At 46.8% G+C, this 26,341-nt stretch overlaps 2 protein-coding genes across 11 annotated transcripts in view; one reads left to right on the top strand and one right to left on the bottom strand.

Moving 5' to 3' along the window:
• LRRC74A (leucine rich repeat containing 74A) overlaps nucleotides 1-15,823 on the bottom strand; it is a 32,321-nt gene extending 16,498 nt beyond the window's left edge. For 6 of the 9 annotated variants that reach the window (XM_082733612.1, XM_082733615.1, XM_082733614.1 and 3 more), the window contains exons 1-7: nucleotides 15,738-15,823; nucleotides 14,074-14,202; nucleotides 10,721-10,893; nucleotides 8,537-8,782; nucleotides 7,495-7,591; nucleotides 2,893-2,942; nucleotides 2,437-2,518 (exon numbers count right to left, since the gene is read on the bottom strand). In XM_082733612.1, the coding sequence (XP_082589738.1) occupies nucleotides 2,437-2,518; nucleotides 2,893-2,942; nucleotides 7,495-7,591; nucleotides 8,537-8,782; nucleotides 10,721-10,893; nucleotides 14,074-14,202; nucleotides 15,738-15,774 (814 nt within the window). In that variant the 5' untranslated portion in view covers nucleotides 15,775-15,823. Of the gene's footprint in view, nucleotides 1-2,436; nucleotides 2,519-2,892; nucleotides 2,943-7,494; nucleotides 7,592-8,536; nucleotides 9,024-10,460; nucleotides 10,617-10,720; nucleotides 10,894-14,073; nucleotides 14,203-15,737 lie in introns of those variants that run through there. The other 3 variants (XM_082733610.1, XM_082733613.1, XM_082733616.1) reach the window with 3 other exon arrangements.
• Nucleotides 15,824-16,312: 489 nt separating this feature from the next.
• The window catches only part of ANGEL1 (angel homolog 1), a 38,442-nt gene continuing 28,413 nt past the window's right edge, over nucleotides 16,313-26,341 (top strand). The window contains exon 1 of one of the 2 annotated variants that reach the window (XM_082733602.1): nucleotides 16,313-16,404. The gene's annotated coding sequence lies outside the window, so the exon portion shown is untranslated. Of the gene's footprint in view, nucleotides 16,405-16,653; nucleotides 16,740-26,341 lie in introns of those variants that run through there. The other variant, XM_082733603.1, reaches the window with a different exon arrangement.

Raw genomic sequence — 26,341 nt, 5'->3', positions numbered from 1 at the left:
CTTGACCCACCTGAGACCACTTTCTCCTTCCTGAAAGCATCCCTTGCTTGGCTCTTTGATACCTCACCTTCCCCTTACTTAGGTGACCACTCCTGCTCAGGCTCCCCCTCCCCTCTGGGACATGTGAAGGTCAGACTGGTCCAATGGCCACCATCTTAACTCCATCCACCCTCCTTGCCTCGATGATCTCTTGCCCCATGGTTTTGAATACATTGCAATGCCTCTAACTCCCAGGTCCTGATCTCCAGTCCTGACCTGTTCACCAAGTTCTAAACCCATGTAGCAGACCACACGTCTCACCGCAGATGACAGACATGGCAAACATCACATGACCAAAACAGAAGTCTTGGCTCCTGACTCCTGTCCCTCCGTAATATTTACTCCCTGAGTTTCCCTTTCTAAGTGAATGGCACCACCATCCAACCAGTTCCTGAAACAAAATAACCAGGCCTGTATCTTTCTCGCTCCCTTTCCTTCATTCTCCACATCTGCAAGTCTTTTTGGCTTTACTTCCAAAGTCCGTTCTGGATCCTTCCACTCCCCTCTGTCACTACCTTTTCCCTCAGCTCCTGCTACGGTCCCCTCTTGCCTGGACTACAGTATTAGTCTCCTAATTGACCTTCTTTCTGACATTTGTACTTTTTAATTAAAGTGCAATTAGCATACAGTGTTACGTTAGCTTCAGGTGTATGACGGATCGATGCAACCATTCTATATATATTATCTAGCGCTCACCATGGCAAGTGTCGCCATAGTGACACCACAGTGACAACGCCATTAAGATACTATTGACAATGTTCTCTATGCTATACTTTTCATCTCCATGACTTACTTGTTTTATCACTGGCCATTTGTACCTCTCAGTTGCCTCCATCCAGCTCACCCGTGCCCCCCACCCTCATCCCAGCAGCCACCAGTTTGTTCTCTGTATTTAAGAGTCTGGTTGTCGGGGCGCCTGGGTGGCTCATTGGGTTAAGCCTCTGCCTTCAGCTCAGGTAGTGATCCCAGCGTCCTGGGATCGAGCCCCGCATCAGGCTCTCTGCTCGGTGGGGATCCTGCCTCCTCCTCTCTCTCTCTGCTTGCCTCTCTGCTTACTTGCGATCTCTGTCTGTCAAATAAATAAAATCTTAAAAAAAAAAAAAAGAGTCTTGTTGTCCTCAGCTGTGTTCTTCCTAAAACTGCATAAACTTCACAAACTTCATAAACTTCCTCTAAACTGCAAAGCCAGCCGTGTCACTCCCCGACGCTAACACCCTGCGCCGACTTCCATCACGTGGGGAATGTGATGATGAACACGACTTCATGCGTGTCTTAGCCCACCAAGCCCCGGCTGAGCAGCGGCAGCCCACCTGGCTGGCCTCCTCCTTCCGTTACGCTTCCCCTGCCCGCTCTCCTCCCCGCTCCCCTGCCTGCTCTGCCGCCCGTCCCACCGCCCCCCTTCCTCAGACTTGCCAGGCTCTGCTCCTTCCGCCTGGCATGCTGAGCTTCCAGAACCTGGTTCTACTTTGATAGTCAGATTTCAACAAAAAGCCACCTTCCCTGTGGGGCTTTTTCTCGCCACCCCACCTAGAGTAGCATCTCTCCCGCTAACGGTGATCCCCTTTTCTACTCATTTCCCCTAGGAATGAACATTTTGTTTCTTTCTTTTTTTTCTTATAACAAATCTGCAACGAGCCTCCTCAGACATCTCTATGTATGTGCAGGAGCGTCGCTGAGACATGCACCGGTGAATTGTTGTATCATGGAATATATACATTTTCAATTTTACTAGATACTGTCAAACTGCTCCCCAAAACTGCCAGGGAGTTCTTATTTCTCCCCTGGGTTCAATGCACTGGGTATTCTCTGACTTGAAATTTATGCAGCTTTGGTAGAGGACAAGGAGGATCTTTTCATTGTTTTATTTTGCATTTCTCTAATTGCTAGAGAGTTTAGGCATTTAGTTTTCTTTTTGCACTGCCTGTAGGATCACTGTTTTACTGGGAGCATTCCTTACTGTCCAAGGATCTGCAGGATCTTTTATCAATATTCTGAACACAAATCTTGTATATGATCGGATGCTGCTAGTGTATGCTCTCTGTCTGCTGCTTGGCTTTTCACATTGTCCCATAACATCTTTTATCAGAGGCAAGTTTTAAACTTATCGTTGTCAAACAAATGAATCATTTTGGTTACAGTTTTTGCCTGCTGTGCCCATTTAATCACACTTAGCCTCCCTGATGTCAGCAAGTTATTCCTTTTCTGATCTTTGTAAAGTGTTAACTGCCCACATTCAGATGTCAGCTCCACTTAAAATGTCTGGGGTGTGGCTTCCATTACTTTATGATTTGAACATTCAATAACCATAAAAAACAGGGGGATGCAGCCCTGACAGGTGACCGACCGTCTGCCAAGTGCCTCTCCTTTGCTGGACCCTTCCCTCGGTGGCGGACTCACCCAGCATCTGGCCCACGTACTCTCCTCCCTTATCAGAGAACTGGTTGTGGCTGAGATCCAGCGTCTTGATTTGGTAATTGGCCTGGAGAAAGAAACCGTGTAGAGAGGTGATTTTTGTCATCTCTATGGCTGCAAATACCTCTTTCATCTCAGGGCCGTGTGATGGAGGGCTCCCAAGCACCAAAAATTGAGTGGACCAGATCATTTAGACGGAAGATATTCTCTTGCGCATTTTCTATAACGGTTGATGGCCCCTGGGAGGGTTTTGTCCCATCCAAACAGCCCTGCTGCTGCCGTGGCGGTTGTCAGGCTCAGCAGAGTTCAGATCCTCACCAGCTCCCTAGACTTTTGGGTGGAACTCTCTCTTCTCTGCCCGGAGCCACCCACCAGGCCCCCCACATGGCCCAGGGCCATGGCCCAGAGGGCTCTCAGTGGCACCCGCCCCTCACTTCTTACCGACAAGGCTTGGCACAACAGTTCTGCAGATTCGTCCCTGAAGTTATTTCCTGCAGTGAAGGGGAGGGGAGGGGGGCGTTTTCAAGGCTGTCCAGACTAGGGCTCCCTTACCCTCCCAAGTCCTGGCCCTGCCAGGCTCTTTCTTTTGGAACAATCAGCCATAAGAAAGGTGGCAAGTACTTAAGCAAATATATGAATATGGAAGAAAACACGAGAAAAGAAGGCAACTGTTTGCCTTTCTCTTTAATCTTCCTTGCTCTGCCTTGGTAGGGCAAAGAGTTCCAGGAGCCCGTGTACCGGCCCCTGTGCACCCCCTGGTGGCGCCAAACCCTACTTTGGTGCCTTAAGTTAGTTGTGTGATAAAAAAATAAGACTACAGTTGCAGGGCCAGGACCAGCGGGGACCAAGTGAGGCGAGCCCTTTGCATGCAAAATCCCAGCTCCCTAAGCGCAACGAGCAATATCTTTATTCACAAAAGAATTTTTAGAAATATTGCAATATTTCTAAAAATGCAATATTTCTAAAAATAAAAATGAATGCAACACTTCTAGGATGAACAGTTTTAAATTTTTAAATAAAGGTAGCATCTGACCCTGCCCTTGCATGGCTAGGCCTCACTCACCTCACCACAATCTGTTCCTTTTGGATTTTGTTTTATATTGGAAGTGTTGATATTTTGTTCAGCACAGACTTTTTTTTTTTTAAAAACATCGTTTTTGACTTTTACAAACATTCCAACACAGTATTATTTACTTGGTTACTGAGCTTTTCTGTGCCCCTTAAATTCTGGGACTGAGGCTTGTGCCCTCCTTATTTATTCTCAGCCCAGCACTGCTAGACAGTTTAGAAGATTTCTGGAAAATTGGGGTGCCTGGGTGGCTCAGTCGGCTGAGCATCTGACTCTTGATTTTGTTTCCGGTCATGATCTTGAGGTTCTGGGATCGAGCCCTGCATCAGGCTCTGTGCTCAGCAGGGAGTCTGCTTGAGGATTCTCTCCCTTTCCCCCCTCTCCTCCACTCACACGCACTTTCTCAAGTAAATAAATCTTAAAAAAAAAAAAAAATGATTTCAGGAAAATAAATGACATAGAAGTTTATCCCCAAATTTCTCCTTTAAAGTTTTAATAATCTGTGTACCTTTAACACCCAAACAGTGCTTGGCACCTAACAGAGTTCTGTCAACGTTTACTGAGCGAATGAATGAATCCACTGAGACACAAATGTTTCTTGGTTGCATCTGTACCAGTGCAATAAAATGAGATAATAAGCTAGTCTAGGTATAAAATTAGGTTTCTAGTTATTCAAATTATTTTTACATCAATGGTTACAAATAGTAGAGCTGGCTGTAAGTTTGATAAAATACAGATACCTAGATTCCCCCTTTAAAGACTCTGATTCAGCAGCCTGGAGTAGGACTGGGTAATTTGTGTTTTTAGAGAGGTTTCCGTATTAGGTTAACATTGTATTAGAGGTCTTAGCCGATGCAACTAGAAAAGTCACTGGAAGCTATAAATGCTGGAAAGAAGAGACAAAACTCCCATTATTTGCAGACATGATCACCTACCTAAATAATCCAAGAAAATTAACTGATGAAAATGTTAGGACTAGTAAGATAACTCAATAAAGTGACTGGGTGGGGGTGAGGTTTGCACCTGAGTGGCTCAGTCAGTTAAGCGTCTGACTCTTGATTTCGGCTCAGGTCCTGATCTCGGGGTGCTGAGCCTCATTGTCAGGCTCTGCGCTGAGTGAGGAGCCTGCTTCAGATTCTCTCTCCCCCTCTCTCTCCTCCTCTCCTCCCCACCACTTGCACTCTCTAAGTAAATGAATGAATGAATAAATGAATGAATGAATGAATGAAGCGACTGGATATAGTATCAATGTGCAGAAATTAATAGCTCTCAGACATATCAGTAATAGCCACTTAGAATATATGATAGAAAAGGCATTCTGTGCATGCAGGAGTAAAATGATAAAACATCTGGATCTAATATGAAATGTGCAAGACTTCTAATGGAATAAAAGCACACTACTTTACTGAAGAAGATAAAGACTTAGAGAAATAGAGACAAACCTAGTGCTTGGGATTTCTTCCCAAGCATTGACTTCAACATCCACACATTTAACCATCCTCATTTACAGATAACTTGCTGAGAGCCAAAATGGAGACTGTATATGGAAACAGATTTTCCACTGGTAGAATTGTAACCTGCTACTGTCTTCTTCTTTTTCTTCTTCTTCTTTTTAAGATTTTTTTATTTATTTGACAGAGAGACATCCAAGTATGCAGAGAGGCAGGCAGAGAGAGAGGGGGAAGCAGGCTCCCTGCTGAGCAGAGAGCCTGATGCGGGGCTCCATCCCAGGACCCTAAGATTATGACCTGAGCCGAAGGCAAGAGGCTTTAACCCACTGAGCCACCCAGGCGCCCCCTGCTACTGTCTTCTTAAGTGAAGACATTAAATATCTCGAATACGACAATTCTTTCCTAAATTAATCTAATCTAAATATAACCCCAAGCAAAATCGCAACAGTTTGGGTTTTTTCGTTTCTCTTTTTTTTATGGAACTTGACAGGATGATTCTAAAATTCAGCTGGAGGAGAAATTGCACGAGAATAGCCAAGATTACTTTGAAAAAGAAGGTCAGAATTTGTCCACTCAAATATATAACATATTGTGTGTCATATAATATAATTATACAGCTAATATATTATATATTGTATACTTGATGTATTTTATTAATTACAACTAATCATTAAACTAAAACACATGGCATATAATGTTAATATTCTAAGTAAATATTAAACCAGTGTGGTGTTGACATAGATATAGACACAGAGAGTAATGAAATGGAAAAGAAAATCTAGAAAGAAACCTGTATTTATAAGGAAGTTTAATATAAAATAAAAGTGACGTTTCAGATTAGTCAGTAAAGACTAGATTATTCAGTTGAGGATGCTGAGGCACCTGGCTATTGGTTTTGGAAATACAGTGTTTGATTCTTTCTCTTCCTCATACCATGAAAAACAACAAGTTCCAGTTATACTGAAGATTAGGGATGAAAAAACAAAATCACAAAAACATTTGAAGAAAATTAAGGAAAACATTTTTAAAATTCAGTTTTTTGAGCAGGACTACAAAAATCAAATCTATAAGAAAGTATGATGAATTTTTTTTTTTTTTTAAGGAATTGACAATGGTGGGGCACCTGGATGGCTCAGCAGGTCAAGCCTCTGTCTTCAGCTCAGGTCATGATCCCAGGGTCCTGGGATCAAGCCCTGCATCAGGCTCTCTGCTCGGTGGGGAGCCTGCCACTCCCTCTCTCTCCGCCTGCCTCTCTGTATACTTGTGATCTCTCTCTCTCTCTCTCTCTCTCTCTGTCAAATAAATAAATAAAATCTTTTTAAAAAATCACTTAAGCGGCACTTAGGTGGCTCAGTGGGTTAAAGCCTCTGCCTTCAGCCCTGGTCATGATCCCAGGGTCCTGGGATAGAGTCCCACATCGGGCTCTCTGCTCAGCATGAGGGAGCCTGCTTCCCTTCCTCTCTCTCTGCCTGCCTCTCTGCATACTTAGGATGTCTCTCTGTCAAATAAATAAATAAAATCTTTAAAAAATCACTTAAATAAAAGAGAATTGACAATAGTATAAAATACAAACATAATAAGAAATCTGTGTAAGAAAACACCATAAGCAGGGACGCCTGGGTGGCTCAGTTGGTTAAGCAGCTGCCTTCGGTTCAGGTCATGATCCCAGGGTCCTGGGATCAAGTCCCACATCGGGCTCCTTGCTCGGCAGGGAGCCTGCTTCTCCCTCTGCCTCTGCCTGCCTCTCTGTCTGCCTGTGCTCGCTCGCTCTCTCTCCCTCTGTCTCTGACAAATAAATAAAATCTTAAAAAAAAAAAATTAAAAAAAAAAAAGAAAGAAAACACCATAAGCAAACCCATAGGTAACATTCCTAACATTCAAGTGTGAATATGTATAACATAGTTTCTAACACTCGATAATACAAACAATCCCACAGAACAATTGACATTTCATAGAGTAAAATAAAAATGGAAATGAGCATCTGGAAAAGATGTTTTATTTCAGTAGTAACGTGAGAGTGTAATAAAGATAGTAACAGTGATGAACTCTTATTGAATTCTTAGGTCCTAGGTATTGTTCTAGGTGTTCTAAATTTTAATTCACTTCATCTCAGCAGTCACTGTCTGAAGTAGGTAATATTATTCTTCCTCATTTATAAATGAGAAAAATCAATCACAGAAAGGCTAGATAACTTGCCTTGTGTCAAAGCCAGGATTTGCACCCACCTACTGGGACTTCAACATCTATATACTCAATTATTCTGATTCACAAAAAACTTGCTAATAACCAGGAATTCACCAAAAACTCTCTAATAACCAGGAAACAGATATTCCTTTGGTGGAATTATAACTTGGTATAGTCTTCTTCTTTTTTTTTTATTTTTTTTTTTAAAGTACTCTCTACCCCCATGTGGGGCTGTAACTCACGACCCTGAGATAAAGAGTTGCATGCTCTATTGACTGAGCCAGCAGGTGCCCCTAAAAGATTTATTTATTTATTTTAGAGACAGAGACATGGGCTCACCTGAAAGCTGGAGGTTCCAGAGCGAAGAGATATTTCTCTGAAGGAATTCTGAGATGACTCTGGCCCCCTTCAAACCAAGATCATTGTCGGAAACATTCTAAAAAGCAAGAACACCCTTGTGTGTGTATTGAATACGCCACCCAAGGGCCCTCATTAGCAAATGGTGTCCGGGAGGGGCTTACTCAAGACCTGCACTGGGCAGTAGGGCTGGGTGGGGAGAGGGCCAGGGGAGAAAGGGTAGGAAGGATTGGGAAGAGCAAAGGAGCAGAGGACGATGAGGATTCAGCTCCCCGAACGCCTGGCTGGGAGGCCCGCCTGCTGGTCTCAGTTTGACAGAGAGAGACACAGCGAGAGAGGGAGCACAAGCAGGGGAGGGTGGGAGAGGGAGAAGCAGGCTTCCCGCCGAGCAGGGAGCCCAGTGTGGGGCTCGATCCCAGGACCCTGGGATCACAACCCGAGCCGAAAGCAGACGCCTAACATCTGAGCCATCCAGGCGCCCCAGCCCTAGTACTTTAGATAAACTTACTGTACATTTTTTTGAAACCCAAGACAGCTTTATTAGGAGAGTTCGGCATGAAGCAATTGAAAGATTCCTTCAGAGTAAATCATCATTGTCAATTTCATTCACTGATTTGTGAAACACGATTGACTGTGCTGGGAACACGCAGGGATGCAAATGGGCACAGTCCTTTAGGGCTTGTGGGAGGGACCTTTATACAAACCAGCCCTTATGATCTTAATTGCTTCTCCTCTTTTTCCCCCCATTTCGAAATGATGGTAAACTAGACATAACACGACATTTACCGTCTTGACTATTCCTAAGGGTACTGTGCAGTGGTCTGAAGTATGTTCACATGCTTATGCAACCCTCGCCATCATCCGTCTCCAGACACATTGCGTTTGATGGAAGTATTTCGTGCCTTTATTTTCTCTAAGTTCACTTTAAAGCGACTCTGCGGAAGGGCTTACTGGTCTCTTTGGGCCACGGGGAACACAACCCCCCGGCCAGCCTCTGACATGCGGCCCTCCTCTGAGAAGTCACCTCTGGAGGAGAGGGGCCTCCAGGCCCATCGCAGAAAGCTGGAGGCTGGCCGGGGCCAGGGCGGGGGTCTCTGGCCCATCCTAGGTGGTGTCGAGAGCCCCGGTGCGGGGGTGGGAGCTGGCAAAAGGGCCACAGTACCATCTCCTGCAGGTAGTAATTCTCTTGCAGCATCTCCACCAGGCTCAGGAGCCCCTCCTCCATGAGACCGTTGTCTGCCAGCTCCAGGGTGACCACACTCGTGTTGGACTTCAGCCGCCACAAGAGGAGGGGGAGAAAGACAGAGGGAGTCGGTGACCCGATCAGTTCCCTGCCCTTGCCCAGAGCTTGTCCTCTCCCTTAAGCTCCCAGCCTTTTGAGCGGGCACAGAGCTGCAGGCCAGCACTTCCGGAGAACGGACTGGAGCAGGATGCCACCCCGGGGACGAGCCATCCCGCCGAGGTGTGCTGGGACAGTATGCTTATTCTGGGCACCTCCACCAAAGGGGGCTCTGCAGGGGAATTTAGAAAGGGGTTATTAAAAACGATGAAGTCCCTGAAAAATGCGGGGCACAGGGGTGAGCTACACAGAGAGTAGTTATTTAGCCTGGAGGAGAGAAGCTGTGACCTACTCTAAGATTAGGGAGAAACTGATGCATTTAATCCGGTACTGAAACAGAAGGCGTCTACTGGGCCTGCTTCCTCCAGAGGTCTTACTCAGGCTCTGTCTTATCTGGCACGTTTCTTTAGTCAGAACGTGGCCCCAGGGCTGCTTGGAAGGACCTGGACTTCAGTCTTACATATCTACATCCAAGCCAGTTGGCATGCCCACAGGCAGCAAGGTCAGAGCAAGTGACTCACAGCAAGAGAGCCAGGGGTCCGCTCTAAGCAGCACTGTTTGCTATTTTCCCCTTCTGCACTTTGGGGGTCCCGGTGCAGCAGGTGTGGGAGGCAGCAGACAGCCCCCAACCCAAGGCTTATCCACATTCATCTCACCCAGGCCAGTAGCCACTGGTTACTTTTTGTGCCCACTGCTGGGGAAACAAGCATGAGAGAGCAGGGAACACCTCTGCACCCCACCAAGTCCAAGGACGCAGAGGCGGGCAGGGGAGGGAGGGACGAGACCCATGAAACACGACCACTACTGTCAGGGTGCTTTTAAGCTAAGCCAGGAAAACACAACATGTGCAAAGTTGAACAGTACGAAAGATAAATACCAGTTCGGTCCGCCGACATGTCACAGTGATTAACTGTCAAATTAGTGACCCAGAGATCAGAGAACAGAAGACTCCCCCCAAACGGAAACTGTTGTTACTAAGAGATAAGTGGCCCATGTCCTGAGAGAATTGCATTATTATCTGTTTTTTCCCCCATGAAACTCATGAGGTAATGGTGCATTCCTAACACCTCATTAATCAGTCTTTCAACACTCAATAAATTTTGAGACGGTTTTGTTCGTTCTCTGCTCTTCCCCTCTTCCCTCCCCCCAGAAAGCAGCACAATCTCACATTTCATGTAGCCTCTTAATGGATACGTGCTAAACATAAATGCTGTTCTAGTTCCCAAAATGAGTGAGTGCTTTTTTTTTTTTTTTTAACCAAACTTTCCCTTTACCGTCTTAAATGAACAGTGTTGTGCTGACCTACAGTCATCACGTGTTCTGTTTTTCTGGGATGCAAGGTGGTTTGTATACAATCAATTATAATTATATAAAGCCAGGATGAATTCAAGGTCAAGTCCTTGGTTGCTCATGCCGAGCCGAGAGAGACAGAGAGAGAGAGAGAGAGAGAGAGAGAATTATTCCTGTGGGAAAACATGATCTACTCTACAGTGTGATCTTTTAAGAATTATAATGTTGCAAAAGGCAAACACTGAATACAATAGCTCAGTAGTGAACTTACTTACAGCAAAGGTGAGCTTTGGAATTGAGACCTAGCCTGGCCACTTACCTAGGGCTGTTGCCTTTGCTTCCTGAATCAGAAAGTTCATAGGCTTCCAAGGCCACAGTCCCTAGTAGCCCCCTTCCCAGGAGCTAGTGGGGCACACATGTCTGTGAGGTAAATTAACTGGCAGTCAAGCAGAGCCTGGGGTAGGTTGGGCATAAAGCTGTAATCTAAGGTCCCCTGGAGGATCTCTCTGAGTCTTGGACCCCCCACTCCATCAAACCCCACCGCTGCCAGTCTCCATATGCCCCCATTGTCATGCTCACCACCAAGGCTATAGCGATAGCCTTGGTACCGTTGGGGCCCAGTCCATGGTGGTTGAGGTTCATGTAGGACTCCTCCATGTTCCGGAGAAAGTAGGAGACAGGCACTACGCCCATCAGTTTGCAGGCCTCCAGGTAGAGCTCCCTTTGTCCGGTGGTGAAAAATTTCTCCGTATCTACACAAAAAGATGCAAATGAATGAACTGGGGATTCTCTTCTCCTTTGGCCTTATTCCCCTCTAACCCTGGGGCCAGGTGTGCTTCTGCCTGGTGTCCTCTCTGCCTGAGAATGTCCCTGTGGGTGTGTGTGCAGGAGGGTGGCTCTAATTGCGAAGGCAGCCGGAGGTGGGAGAGGGAGACCTGAACTTCAGAAAGCCCCAGATGGATGTCCCTTTGGGGAAGAGACAAGGCCCCTGGTTCTAGGCCCCAAGCTTTCCTAGGAGAAGAAGTGTGGCCCACGCCCATCTTCCCAGGTTGCCCGCATCCGGGACTGATTATCAAGGATGCACAGAGGCCCAGCTCCCTTGCCCACCATGAGACAGCTCTGAAAGGCCAAACAGACAAGAAGCTCATTTGTGAAACGGGCAGCCTTCATTCCGTTTTCGTTTCACGACCACGGTTGAAATGAGAGCCACAAGGGAAGCTTTACTAAAGATTTCAAGAGGAGAGGTTCCAACTTTAAAATCCCCAAGCAGGACTGAGAGGGCGTCTCAAGGTGACCAATCAATGCAAGGTGGAGAGACCCCTCCCCCAACCCCAAATCAGCTGGAAACGAACAAACTTGTATTTGAGGGGGCTTTCCTCTTTCAGAGACTTTGCATGTCATTTTTCCTCCCAAAAAGGACAGTCATGACTCCTTTACCAAGGACAAATTCTAGCCCCGAATCACACAGAGCTGATCAGAGCTAAAAACCAGCTAACAGAATACGGCGATTTATCTTTCCATTCCAACCACTTCGGGCCTTTGTTCCTTGGGCTTTAGACCTGCCTGGCTTGTGGTCGACGGGCAGTGGGCCTCCCTGGGTTCCGTACGCCCTCCCAGCTGTCCCCTTATTAAGTGAGCCCCTTCAATGGCAAGGCTTCCCACGGCCCGCCGGGTTCTAAAGCCTGCATCTGTTTTTCCTTCGGATGCCAGGGCCTTTGTCCAACGCACTCTGGACATTTCTGGGGCAGACAATGAGAGCTTTGTCGGTGAAAGGACAACCCTACAAGGAAGTTGACTTTGCAGGCACAGCCCCTAACTGGCCTTCTCCTTAGGATGGCTGGAGAGCAGAGTCTCTCAAACTCCGCTCTACCGAGAGAATGGAGTCGGCTATTTCTCGGGTGCGAGGAGCTGTTGTGTGCCTTGAAGGATATTCAGCAGGATTCCTGGCCTCTGCCAGTGACACGCCAGTAGCATCCCCCCGCCCCCGCCCTGGCCCCGTTTGCCAGATGTCCCCTGGGGTACAAAATCGCCTCCAAGTGACAACCACTGTGGCATAGGACAAATGGCATGTGGCAGGTGACAACTTGTCCTGCCTTCTCTCCCTCCTCCGTGGCTTCGTTGCCAGCTTGCTATTGCACCCGGGCTCATGTCTCAGGCCTGCCCGGAAGCCCTCCCCGCCCTGTTCCCAGCACCTCAGTCCCCGAGGCAGGGACATGAGAAGCTGGAGCAGCTGGGCCCTGGGTTTCTGTCCCAGCACAGCACAGTTGCCATTGGAGATGTCTGTTTGCCATGGCAGGGTCAGTAAGCCCCACCTTTGTCCTTGGCACTAATTCTGCTCTGTTTCATTCTGCGGACCCTTTCCAGCTGTAGTCACTAGGGTGGGGTTTCATCTGATTTTTTATTTGTTTATTATTTATTTATTTATTTTAAAAAAGATTTTATTTATTTATTTGACAGACAGAGATCACAAGTAGGCAGAGAGACAGGCAGAGAGAGAGGAGGAAGCAGGCACCCCGCTGAGCAGAGAGCCCGATGTGGGGCTCGATCCCAGGACCCTGGGATCATGACCTGAACCGGAGGCAGAGGCTTTAATCCACTGAGCCACCCAGGAACCCTCATCTGATTTTTTAAAAAGATTTTATTTATTTATTTGAGAGGCAGAGCGAGAGAGAGCATGACCTAGGGGAGCAGCCAAGGGAGAGGGAGAAGCAGACACCCCGCTGAATGGGGGGCCCAATTCAGGGCTCGATCCCAGGACCCCAAGATCATGACCTGAGCCGGAGGCAGACGCTGAACCGACTGAGCTAGTCGGGCACCAGACTGAGCTAGTCAGGCACCAACTACCACTGTATTTCGGAGGCAGCTTGCAACAGTGTTCTCTCTTGTGGGGAGTTGGGGGAGGGGGAGGAATGGGGTGAAAGCAGGAAAATGGGAGAAAACATCCAGTTTCTATCTGCCACCCCTCCAACCAGGTAAAGTTCCACGTTGAAAACATCAGTATATTAGCATGGAAAATGTTAATCAGTACGTCTTGACATGGAAAGAAGTCAGAAAAAGAACAACAAGACATGGGGTGGGATTGGGCTCAGGAAGGAGGCGTGCATGGAGGGGAAGCTGTGTGTTGATCGTGGGTTGGGAGGTTTACGAACTTGTTGACCCAGAGGCCAGAGCACAGGAGAGGAAGGCCACTGGGCTAGCCTCAGGCTGGAAATCCCAGGCTTGCCCATCAGTGGGATGAGCGCGGAGCTCACCTTGTTTTACAGGGGTTCTGGGCACTTTCCTGCTTGGGGAAACAGAGAGGGAGAGGGTAAAGGCATTGTTTGCGATAACAGAGTCCTTGCTGCAGCTCAGAGAGCTCCCTCCTTCCCCGTCCGCCCCTCCATCCTAGGCACACTTGCTCTGTCCAGGGTGAACTCTCAAGTAGAAGAACGGAGACCTTGAATGAGTAGAGAGGAAAGCCACCAGGAGGCAAGGTGGACCCCAGACACTCCGGGGCCCCCCACAACACAGAGCAGGAAAGCAGATCAGCAGGGTGGGGCAGACAGGGGATCTGTGAATGGTAGCAGCTCTCCGTGGCCTTGGGCAACTCACACAATCTCGCGGGTAATAAGACTACTCCTGGGACGCTAGCCAAGATGACAAAAGATGCCACATGCGGAAACCTTGAGAAAGCCAGAAATCCCCATTCGTGTCTGGGTTTGGCTTCCAACAAGCTGATGTGACCTCTCTGCTCCCCGGGGAGGCCCCGCGCTCAGGGCAGCTACAGCTGCGGCACGGGGCCAGCCTCGAGGAGGACCCCAGGCTGCTGCCCCGGGGTTCCTTGTGCTGGACGGCCCGCTGGCCAGAGCCGTGGCCCACCCCGGGGAGCAGAGCCTCCAGCTCCTGCGGAAGGGGTCGCGCCACCACCCCGCGCCCCCAGGGCCCACTCTCACCTTCGATCTCCAGGTCTGTTTCTGAGCTCTCCCGGGCGGCCTTGTCTTTATCCACGCCCACGGACGCCTCGGCCTCACAGTAAAGGGTTTCATCGCTGTTCTGTGGCGCTGGCTCTGTTTCGGGTTCATCTGGAAGAAAAACTCATCTCCGGATGCTGGCAATGAAAGCTGTGGGCCTTTCCCATGGAGCCCGGCCTGCGCTCCCTTGCTCTGCCAGCCGGTCCTGGCCACAGTCTCTGACGCCCCAGCCTCACCAGGCTCGCGGGGCCGAGGAACTGCAGTGTGCCTTCAGTCCCGCCAGGGGGCTCCGTTCCACGGGCTGCCCCTCCCGGACCCAGTACTGCCCCCTGATGGCCCGCAGGGTCTTGTGTTGAACACCCGCCCCGCTCCAGCCCGGTTCCCTGCTTTGGGCCCGTCTTGGAGACTGGCTCCTTGCTCATTCTTTTCCTTCTCTTTGCGTTGGGTGGGGTTCAGGGTCTGCTTCACTCTTCCCGGGAGAGGATGTGTGCCGATGCTTAGGCTTCCTCATTGGCGGGCACAAGCCATGCTGAGGAAGGCCCGGGATGGGGCAGGGTAGGGCAGGCGACTTGGGTCAAATGTCAAATGAGAGGGTACAGGAACAGTCCCAAGGAGAAAGAAGGATGACTTGATTCCTAAAAACTTGACCTAGCTTCTCTCTCTTCCAATCCAACATTTTAGGACCATGAAGGACAGACTTGCAAAATCTTGCTGGGGTTGAAATTAATGACGATGAGTATGTATCTATACCTTTTTGCTTTCTTCCCACCAGTCCCTACACTCGCTGGACATGGGTTTTCTGCCAGTGGACCACTGATGTGGGATCAGCATGGGTTCCTGAAAACCTCACACAAGGGTCCAGAGCTAGTCATTCCACCTCTGTGGGATGCACTGTTGGGGGAGCCATGCTCAGCCACCAAGAGCCCATAGAACTTGGCCAATCTACTCTTTGGATGGGCTGAGCATTTGTGGCGGTGGTCCCAAGTTTTAACCCCCTACGTTCTAAGATAGTGGGTTCCTAATGAGTCCACGCAGGTCTGTGTTTTCTTAGTCCTTATCCATAAACCCAAGCTCCAGTGTTTATTTCCAAGAGGGTAAGACAAGGTCTACATGATAAGGGGTGGACAGAGCCATAGCCCAGCAGCTGGAAGACATACAGTGGCTTAGCCACCAAACTCAGCCATTGAAAAGTGATGACTTTCTGAGTCTTAATATCCTCATTAGTCCTACAATTTGAGAATTCCATCCAATGCGTAGAATGTTCGTAGATGTTTAACTGGCTCTCAAGGCAGGGCAGGGGTGAGGAATCCTGATTTGTAGTATGAGCCAATTTGGGTGGTGTAAATATTCCCAACATGGCTGATTATCTCCACTACAGATCATATTTGTATTCTACTCATTCTTTCACAAAATGAAAAAGAAAATCAGCCAGAGCTAGGACAAGCCAATTCCAGCAGATCACTACATCCAACTCTCTCACTCCCTGTTTGAGAAGCCCCTGAAGCCATGTCACTGTGACACTCCATCCCGCTTCTAGAGGAGAGGTCCCCATGAGGAGGGGTGGGGGGGGGTCCATGTGATCCCTGGGTATTACACTGAGACAGCCCAGAAGGGCCCGAGAGGTGAGAGGTAGGATGCCTGTTCACCTTGTGTCTCAGGCTCAAGAGGCTCATCATTGTCCATGGTTCCAGGGCCCTCCTGGTGACTGCTGTCAGCTTCTCGCCACCTCTCTGCTGCTCCCCTAAGAAGCACACCCGTCCATTCACTTCTGTCTCAAAGTCTGTGCACCCTGCCCCTCACACGGATAAATCCCAGGGGGGCCTGGAGTTATCTTTCCATCCCGGCAAGCCCTGGGGACAGTGGGCTGTGGTGGGAACAGGACAGGCATGGAATGGACCCCAACTCTGTCTGGGAGAAGTCGCTGCTTCCCCGGAACATCAGGGAACGTGGTACAGCCCGATTCCTGGGAGCCCCGTCGAAAGGATGCCCATCCGCCTGTGACTTTGTGACTCAGGAGCCGCTTTCATCTCACCTCTTCAACATTCCATGACCTCATGCAGTCATTGTGATCCACACGGGTGGACCCGGCAACAGCAGCCGGCCTCCCACCCTCTTGGTGGCTCTGGCAGGCCCTCTTTTCTCATATGTCCCCGGGGGCCGAGCCCAGGCTTGGCTGTGAGTGTGCTGGTGCTGTGGGCGGGCCTCTCCGTGGTGGTGCATTTCCCTCCAGGGCAGGAGCAAGCCCAAGACCCTTAGTCAGGTGACTGTGAAGAGCGGCCACCATGTTCTTCTCTCAAGGTGGCTGTGCTTCAGGTACGAAATATTACAATGATGGGTGAAGTCCGTTTTCTTCCACCCAGTTCTCTTTCCTTTTTTCTTTCCCCCTCGGGAGAGTGTCCTCAGCCTTGGAGCAGAAGATCAAAAGCAAAGCCCGGGAAACATATGTTCTATCGCCACAATTTGTTGCAGCCAAAGCACTGTTCAATCCAAATTACCGGGCTGCCTAACTTGAAACCACTCAACCATCACTCACATGCGGGGCTGTTTTCACATGCCTTGGAGTTGAAGGTCACTTGCAGTTTACTCTCAAGAGAATCTGGAGGCGTGTTTGTTCCTTCTTGATAAGCTTTCAGCACATCAGCGGTCAGGTCAGTGACTGGAGGGCTGGGGGATTTTGGCAATGCCTCTTTGCCACTCGGAAGAATGACGACAATCTAGGAATTTGTTTAGAGAAGCCGTAGTTAGAATCTTGGACCAAAAGAAACATGTATATCTGAGATGTTACTCATTTCTTTCAGGGATTCATTCTGTAAGATTTATGGAGTGTCTGTTATGTACGAGACACTGAGGTAGGCAACCACTGTGGGGAGGGGGTATAGACATCATTACGTACTGGACCTTTCAGGGCAAGTATCATACAAGACAGAAATTGACACAGCTACCCCTAGGGTATAAAGGTCATACGCAAACATTTTTGGCAGCGCTGCCATTCATAAGACAAATCTGGGTCACCCTAAATCAGCATGGCAACACCATTCTTCCGTGGTCCAATATCATGTGTTTCCTTGAAAGAAACACCAAGCAGACCAGGGGGAGTGCTTGACTTCTAGGATGAATTGGTGAGCATGTGTCCTGGAGACTCCTTGGGCATCTGGTATACTCCCATGCTGGTGCAGAGGATACGGAAGTATCCTTAAAGGAGAAAAAAGGGGACTGGAAAGTATGTTGGTCCTGGTCTAGACTCTAGGTGCTCTATCTGGACAGTACCACGTGGTCTCACGCACAAAGAGAGACTTAGAAAATTTGGAGGACAACACCCTAAATAGCCACTGGGCAGAGGCACCAGGCAGTTACTGGAAATTGATTAGGGTCATGAGGGAGACTGAGTTCAAGGGAAGGTGAGGTTTCTTCAGGCTGGGGAGCATTTGTGGGCTCTTGGCAAGTAGCGTCCTGGCCAGAGGCATTTCCAGGAATGCGGAATAAAGGAAGCAGCAGAGTCCCAGGTGAGTTTGGGGGGAGTATAGAGTGCAGGGAGTAGCAGGGAAAAGTGAGGCAACAGATACCAGAGCAATTTCAGGGATAGATTCAATGCAGTGGAAAGTCAATAGGAAGCCACTGAAGATTTTTGAACAGGAGTGTGATTTAATCAGAGCTTCTCTTTATGATGGTGGACAGCAATTATTTATTTGGGGGAAAGAGTATTCTGGAGAAATAAAAATGTTCAAGAACCATAATTTTAAAAGTTTTCTTTCTTTTTAACATCATAAAATCTATCTGCAACTTCTTTTCATATGTTATTTTAAAAGTTTATTACTGAGGGGTATCCTTTTTATTTTTTTAAAGATTTTACTTATTTATTTGAGAGCAAGAGAGAGAGCATGAGTTGGGGGGTGGAGAGAGGAAGAAGCGGGCTCCTTGAGGGGCTCCATCCCAGGATCCTGAGATCATGACCTGAGTTGAAGGCAGACACTAAATGGACTGAGCCACCCAGGTGCCCAGAATATCCTTTTTTTTTTTTTTTTAAAGATTTTATTTATTTGTTTGACAGAGATCACAAGTAGGCAGAGAGGCAGGCAAAGAGAGAGGAGGAAGCAGGCTCCCCGCCAAGCAGAGAGCAATGCGGGGCTTGATCCCAGGACCCTGGGATCACGACCTGAGCTGAAGGCAGAGGCTTTAACCTACTGAGCCGCCCCACAGAGTATCATTTTTTTAAATTAAAGTTTTAATTCTGAAATATTTAAGGGGCGCCTTGGCTCAGTGGGTTAAACCTCTGCCTTCAGCTCAGGTCGTGATCCCAGGGTCCTGGGATTGAGCCCTGCATTGGGCTCTCTGCCCAGCAGGGAGCCTGCTCCCCGCCCCCCCCCCCCCCCGCCTACTTGTGATCTCTCTGTCAAATAAATAAATAAAATCTTTTTTAAAAAAAGAGAAATATTTAAGACTGTAGCAGAGTCACAAAATAATAAGGTTCCCGTATACTCTTTACGCAGCTTCCCCTTGTCTTTACATCCTGCATAGCAAAATTATCAAAAGTAAGAAATTAACATTGGTGCAATGTTATTAACTCCACTACAGATCACATTTGTGTTTTACCCATTCTTTCACTAATGCCTGTTCTTTGTCCTGGGATCCATTTCAGGACCCTACTTTGTGCTGTGACCATGTCTTTCTCTCTCTCTCCCAAAATATGACCTTTCTTCAGTCTCTGTCTTTTATGACCTTGACACTTCTAAAGAGTCCTGCTCAGAAGTTTTGTGGAATGTCCCTCAGGTTGGGTTTGTCTGGTGGTTTCTCATGATTACCAGGAAAGGCACCAAAGCGGATATGCCCTTCTCAGCACATATCAGGGACACATGATGTTAATATGTATTACATTGTTGTCTTGGTCAAGGTGGTATCTGCCAGATTTACCTACTATAAAGTTACTGTTTTCCCCTTTGTAATTATTACATATTTTGGAGATGTTTTATGCAAATATCCTGTTTCTGCTTAAACTTTTTGCCCAATACCTTTATTTATTTATTCTGCCCAATAATTATAGCATCCGTGATCTTACTGAGGTCTTGCCTCAGCTCTTATTACTGTCATGTTTCAATGGTGATTTTCTGTTTCCCACAGTCCTTCTACGTTTGCTGATTAGAATTCTTTTGTGGGAGAGAGTGGTCCCTCTCCCCTATTTGTTTGTTTATTCAGTTGTTTATCTTAACAGGGATCATGGAGGCTTATTTTATTCATACAGTGCTACCATTATTTTGTTATTCAAGTTCCAGCTTTGGTTATGGGAGCTCATTCAGGTTCACCGCTGTGCCCTATTGACGTGTGCTTCGCCTTTTATTTTTATTTGTTTGATCCATTTCTTCCCTTTTGGCACTACAGGCATCAAACACTTCCCCAAGGAGAGTGAAAGCCTAGGTCTGAGTGCTGGCATGCCCATCACTGTTGGGTTGGCACTGCTTCTAGTCCTTCCCCGTGGATAGAGCTAGGAAATACACCTCTGTCTGTCTGCATATACACTAAGCCACATATAACACACATCTGTATTTATTTCCATACCCGTCTATCTGTATATATATTAAACAAAGCCATGAATACACCAATACCCCCTGATTCCAATTCAGCACCACTACCTGTCTTTCCCCTTTTCATATTTGTTATTTCTTTCTCCTCAAGAAAACCTGCTCTCATTTTCTACAATGTATTTACTTCTTTGCTCATCTCTAGTATACATATAAAGTAATTCCACAATTGCTAAACCATAATAGGGGAAACAAATTTACCAACTAGAACACAATGTTTGTAATTATATAGTGTGTGTGTGTGTGTGTGTGTGTGTGTGTGTGTGTGTATGTCCCCTTATGTATCCAGTTAAAACACTTCCTCCCACTACACCCCCCCCCCCATGCCACCGCCCTGGCAAATTATCTAGGTCCACTCTTCCTAGCTTCTTCAATGTGGTTATTTGATTCATTTGTAACATAGGTTCACTGGTAACTGCCTGCATTTCACACCCCCCCATATCCTGGTTGATTTTATTTAATTTACATACAGCAACATTCACTTTGTACAGCACAGTTTTGTAGGTCTCGACAAATGCAGAGAGTCAGGTATTTACTACCATGGTTCCACTCCAAACAGTTCCGTCACCTGAAAATTTCTCTCATGCTGTCCCTTTATGATTAACCCCTTCCCAGCCTAAGCCAATGTTGGAAATCACTGTTCCATCTTTAGAGTTTCACGTTCTCCGGAGTCATATAAATGAAATAATACAAGATGTAGGTTTTTGGCGGGGGGTGGAGGGTGTCTGGCTCCTTTCATTTAGTAAAATGCATTTAAGATTTATCCACGTTATTGCCTGAAGCAGTAGTTTGTTCCTTCATATTTCAGAGTAATATTCTATTGTAGGATGTATCACACACTATCCACTTACCTGCTAGATCTTCATAGTTTCCCTTTCTGGTGATTATGCATAAAGCTGCTATAAACAATCAGGTTTATACAGTTTCTGTGTGAAAACAGAGATTTCTCTTGAGTAGATACTTGAAGTGGGATTGCTGCCTGTATGTAGCACGTACATGTTTTGCCTTGTGAGAAACCGCCATGTTGTCACCCAAATTGCAAAGGAGCTTCACTAATTTGAATTCCCCCTAGGAATATACAGTAGCATCAGCTGTTCTACATTCTTGCCAACTCTTGATGTCGTGGTATTTCCTGGTGGTTTTAATCTGCATTTTCCTAGTGACTAGTAATGTTGAGCATCCTTTCTTGTGCTTTTTGGTCATTCATATATCTTTCTTACTGTTCAGATGTTTTGCCTATTTTAAGCTGGATGGTTTATATTCTTACTGAGTTTTGAGAGTTCTTGATATATTCTGGGCAGAAACCTTTTGTCAGAAATGTGGTTTGCAAATATTTTCTCCCAGTCTATGGTTTAGCTTCTTATTCTTTTTTTTTTTTAAGATTTTATTATTTATTCATTTATTTGACAAAGAAAGAGAGAGAGAGAGTGTGTACAAGCATGGGGAGCAGGAGAGGGAGAAGAAGGCTTCCTGCTGAGCAGGGGGCCAGTGTGGTGGGACTCAATCCCAGGACTCAGACACCATGACCTGAGATAAAGGCAGATGCTTATCCAACTGAACCACCCAGGCACTCCTAGCTTGTTAGTCTTAACAGTGTCTTTCAGAGTATGCATTTCAATTTTTATAAAGTTGAATAATTTTGATAATTTTTCAAAATTCATAATTTTTAAAAATGTATTCATTTGAGACAGAGAGAGACACACACAGAGACAGCATGAGCAGGGGAGAGAGGCAGAGGGAGAGAAGCAGACTCCTTGCTGAGTCAGGAACCCAATGAAACGCTCAATCCCAGGACCCGGAGATCATGACCTGAGCCAAAGGCAGATGCTTAAGCATCTGAGCCACCCAGGTGCCCCTCAAAATTCATAAATGAAAATATTTCAAAATTGATCAAAATTACCATTTTTTTCTCTTACAGATCATGTTTTTGGTATCATATCTAAACGTTCTGCCTAATCCAAGGTCGTGTTGATTTTTTCCTATCCTAGAAGTTTTATGATTTTAGCTTTTACATTTAGGTCTACAATCCATTAAATTTTTTTTATTGTGGTAAAATATGTCAACAAAAAATTTATATTTTAACCCTTTTAAAATGTGCAAGTCTGTGGCATTAAGTACATTAACAATGTTGTGTAACCGTCGCCACTGTCTGTTTACAGTGCTTTCTCTAGGATCCGTTTTGCATGAGGCATAAAAGGTACGTTCGTGAGGTATCGTGAGGTATGGGTGGAGATTCGTTGTGCGTGTTGATGTTCGAACATTCCAGTATCATTTGGTGAAAATACTGTCCTTTCTCCAGTGAATTGCCTTTTTACCACTGTCAAAAGTCTGTTGACTCTATGTATCCTTCAGGGTTATTTGTAGGGCTGGCATTTCAGAAACCATATACCCAGCGTGTGATGTCCCACCTAATCAAAATGTTGTACTTTTAAACTACTAATTTGGGTGTTGAGCTGCTGTGGCGCTGGGAGGTAGGCATAAGGCACTTAAAAGTTGGAAGGTAAACTGACTCAAGAGTTAATCCACAACCAGGGACAAAAGAGACAGTCCCAGGGGAGGAGGGGAGGCACAGTTTTGATTTGAATGAGTCAAAGAGAATATCACCCTGGGCAAGGTATGGCCCAATACTAAGAGAATGAAAATTTCCTTTTTTATTGTCAGTCTCACTGCTATAACACTTCCCCTAGTGGGGAACACAGCAGAGGGACCCATAACGATCCTATAAGGTACCATTTACACAACCGTTATAAGTGCAGACACTGTTCAATGGAATTGACATTTGAACCATCTATTATTATGCTATTATGAGATACTATGTTTGATTCCCATTTTACAGAGGAGGAAACTGAGCACAGACAGGCTAAGTAACTGGCCCCACATCACAGAGCTAGAAAGTGGCAGAGCTGGGACATAAATGAAGTCAGTCTGGTTGCAGAGCCCTTGCTGGTGCTTCAACATGACAAGGTTGTTCTCCATTCATGGCTCAGAAGGGTCTGGGCTCAGGGGGTAGGTTTCAGGAGTTGCCAAACTATAGTCTGAGGACAGAATCTGGTCCATTGCTTGCTTTGTAAGCAAAGTTTTCTTGAAATACAGTCATTATCAGTCATTTAGGTATTTCTGTGGTTGCTTTCATGCAGCCACGTGGCAAAGTCAAGTTGCTACCGAGACCCATAGCCTGAAAAGCCAAAAATATTTCCTAACTTCTCCTTTAGGGAAAAGTTTGCATTGTATTTGGTCTTTTTTTTTTTTTTAAGACTTTATTTATTCATTTGACAGACCGAGATCACAAGCAGGCAGAGCAGCAGGCAGAGAGAGAGAGAGGAGGAAGTAGGCTCCCTGCTGAGCAGAGAGCCCAATGCAGGACTCAATCCCAGGACTCTGGGATCATGACCTGAGCCGAAGGCAGTGGCTTTAACCCACTGAGCCATCCAGGTGCCCCGTGTATTTGGTCTTCTATTAGCATAAGATGATGAAGGTTCTAGGTCTCCAAGGACAGAACGGAGAGAAAAGAATCCAAGAAAATTGGCAGAAACCACTTTAGATGGCAAGGTTGAGGAAGTACAACCAAAGAAAGAAAGAGATGCCATTATTATCAAATATAATCATATCTCATTTTTTGTGAGAGCTTTTTAAAATAAAATGATAGTTGTAAATCTAGTGGAATTTCAAATATGGGGGGTTTTTGAAAGAAAGTCACTTGCAGAATTATAAAGGAAGAAATGCCCCTTTGTGTGTCCACTTTTGCAAGTTTTGGTTTTATTATGCTCAGTTTCCTTATGAAACTGATGCTCTCCAGAAAGGACTTTTTATTCATTTATGTGTTTGTTCCTTCTATGTGTTGGATGCCCTAGGCTGGCTTAGGCAACGGGAACAGAGTATATAGTTCACTGAGGGGTACTGATGAGTAAAGAGACAGTGACAGTGTTGGGCCCAGAGTGAGCAAGGGTGTGAGGGAAGCAAATAAGAGGAAGCTTCTGGTCCAGCCTGGGGGACGTGGTGTGTTTGTGTGTGGGTAGGTGCTGGGGATTTGGGAATGCTTCCTTGAGGCAGAAATATCTAAGTTGAGACTTGAAGGTCCATTAGGCAGTAAGCAGTGAAGACAGAAGGAGGGGCAGACCCAAGGGAGGAGGAGAGGGATTTGGGGCTGGGAAGAAAATTTCCATAAAGTCCCTGCAGCCTGCTGGAGTGGGATCCTCATCTTGAGGGTGGCTGGGGGGGGGGGTGATAGAAGGGAAGGGCTGAAGGATGAGACAGGGAAGTGGGCGGGGCCAGCAACAGAGGGCCTTCTCTGCTATGCTAAGGAATTTGGCCTGCATTTTGAAGATGGGGGGGGGGCGCCTGGGTGGCTCAGTGGGTTAAACCTCTGCCTTCGGCTCAGGTCATGGTCTCAGGGTCCTGGGATCGAGTCCCGCATCGGGCTCTCTGCTCAGCAGGGAGCCTGCTTCCCCCTCTATCTCTGCCTGTCTCTCTGCCTACTTGTGATCTCTGTCTGTCAAATAAATAAATAGAATCTTAAAAAAAAATGAAGATGGTGGGGGTTTGCAGAGAGGTTTTAAGCGGCAGTGGGACTGGCCATGATTCACAGAATAGAATACTGCTCTGTGCAGTGTGGAAAGCAGACTGAGGACAGGAGGAAGATCAACACCAGTTAGAAGTGGCTGCAGGAGGGCACCGAGGTGGTTCAGGGGGTTAAAGTCTCTGCCTTTGGCTTGGGTCATGATCTCAGGGTCCTGGGATTGAGCCCCACATTGGGCAGAGAGCCCTGTATCAGGCACTCTGCTCTGCAGGGAGCCTGCTTCCCCCTTTCTCTCTGTCTGCCTTTCTGCCTACTTGTGAGCTCTGTCAAAAAAAAAAAAAAAAAAAAGTGGCTGCGGTGAAGTAGACTCACTGAATAAACCTAGAGAAGGCCAAATCCCTTGGACTTGGGACAGATCAGAGATGAAAGTCAAAGGGAGAAGAAAAAGCCAGAGGCCAGGGTAACTTGATAGCGATTGTGCCATTCAGAATGAAGAGGACAGAGGAGCTAAGGGGAGAGAGGGGCTGTCGTTTTTTTGGAGGATGGTGGCAGAGGTGCTGAATGCACCTTTGGGCATGTTGAGTCTTTGTCTCTGATGAGCCTTTGTCTCATCCATTGAAGAGGTCCATAGGCAAAAGGATTTATGAGTCTATGGCTCAGGAAAGGGGATAAAAACATAGATGTATGAGTTGTCAGTAGGGGGATGATATGTGAAGCAACTGGAGGGGTGAAATTTTCTCAAAGAGGGGCTTTAAAGTAAGAAGAGGAAAGAGACCAAGAATGAAATCTTAGGAACACCGTCATTGTCTACAGAGTTAGAAGGAAAACAAGAATATCACAGAAACCAAGGGAAGAGAATCTTACAAGAAGGGGGGGGGAGTTACGCAAAATTATAGAACATTCAAGAAATAATAAAGCCTGGAGGGTGTCCATTCCATCTGGCAACAAGGAAGGCACTGGGGATTTTGATGGGGAGTTTCAGTAGAGTGATAAGAGCAGAAGCTATATTTCAGTGGAATGAAGATGAATGAAAAGTAAGGAAGTATGGATATCAGGAGAAGACAAGTCAAAAAGCTTGGCTGTGAGGGAGATGTGGGGAGGTGGAAGGGTGGCTGGAGGGGGCCTTCGGCTGGGAGAGAGTTTCCTATAGGAGAGATCCGAAGCATGTTTAAATGCTGATGGGAAGGAGTCAGGAGTCAGGAAAGAAAAGGAGTGGGGTGAGCAGAAGGAGCATAATCTCTGAGGAGGCAGGAAGAAGGGATCCCAAGCATAGTTGAGTAGTCAGCCACTGTGTTGGGAAGGAAGGAAGAAAGGTAGTTATGGATACCGGCCAGTGTACTGGGGTGGCAATAAGGAGTAGAGCGTTTTCACTTGGTGGTTCCATTTTTTTCTCTAAAGTTGACAGGGAGATGATCTCTAGAGAACAAGAAGGGAGATCATAGGGCAACAAGTTAGAAAAGAATGGTCATCAAGGAAATGGGAGAGAAAGCTGATTAAGAACAAAGGATTGCTGGGGAGGGTTGGGGGCTAAACTGTGAGGCTGGAGATCAGAACACTAACAGCTCCAGTCCAAGGGGTTGGTAATTTTATTCTCCAGTGCTCAGCAGCCCAAATGTCAGAGCTAGGAAGGAGAATGGTTTCACTGACCTCAACAGGTGTCATTTAAGAACAGTGGGATATTGGGAACAGTGATAAAAGATGGTTCATGGAGATTCCATATAGGATAGAAAAAGAGATGATGACTGAGGGGAAGCATGAAGACAGAAGAGAGAATGCCAGGGTTTGATGGAGTTAACAGCTGAAGCAGAAGTGAGAGTCGGAGAGGCAGAAAGCCATGAGGTAATCCGCTGGGGTGGGGGTTTGAACTTATGATTTCAGAGGTGGAGCAGTACTTGGTCATGATACTCCAAGGGTGTCAGAAGTGGGAATGAGGCCACTGAGGAGGTGGTGCCAGTGAGCTTCTAGACTCTGGGATGGCTCCTTGACTTTGGGCATGGGGAGGACTTGAGGTAGGAAAAACTGAGTCAGGGTTAGAGTCTGCAGTGGAAGAGGAGGAGGGGCCCTGAGGTCAAGAAAAATCAGGGTGAGGTTGGGATAAACACTGATGAGTGCTTGACAAATGTCTGATGAATACATGAATACAGGAATCAGTAAATATGTG

This window comes from Mustela nivalis, assembly GCF_964662115.1.
Source record: "Mustela nivalis genome assembly, chromosome: 6".
Classification (NCBI taxonomy): Eukaryota; Metazoa; Chordata; class Mammalia; order Carnivora; family Mustelidae; genus Mustela; species Mustela nivalis.
Note: the sequence above shows the minus strand (reverse complement) of the source record. Positions and strands in the feature narration are given on the sequence as shown.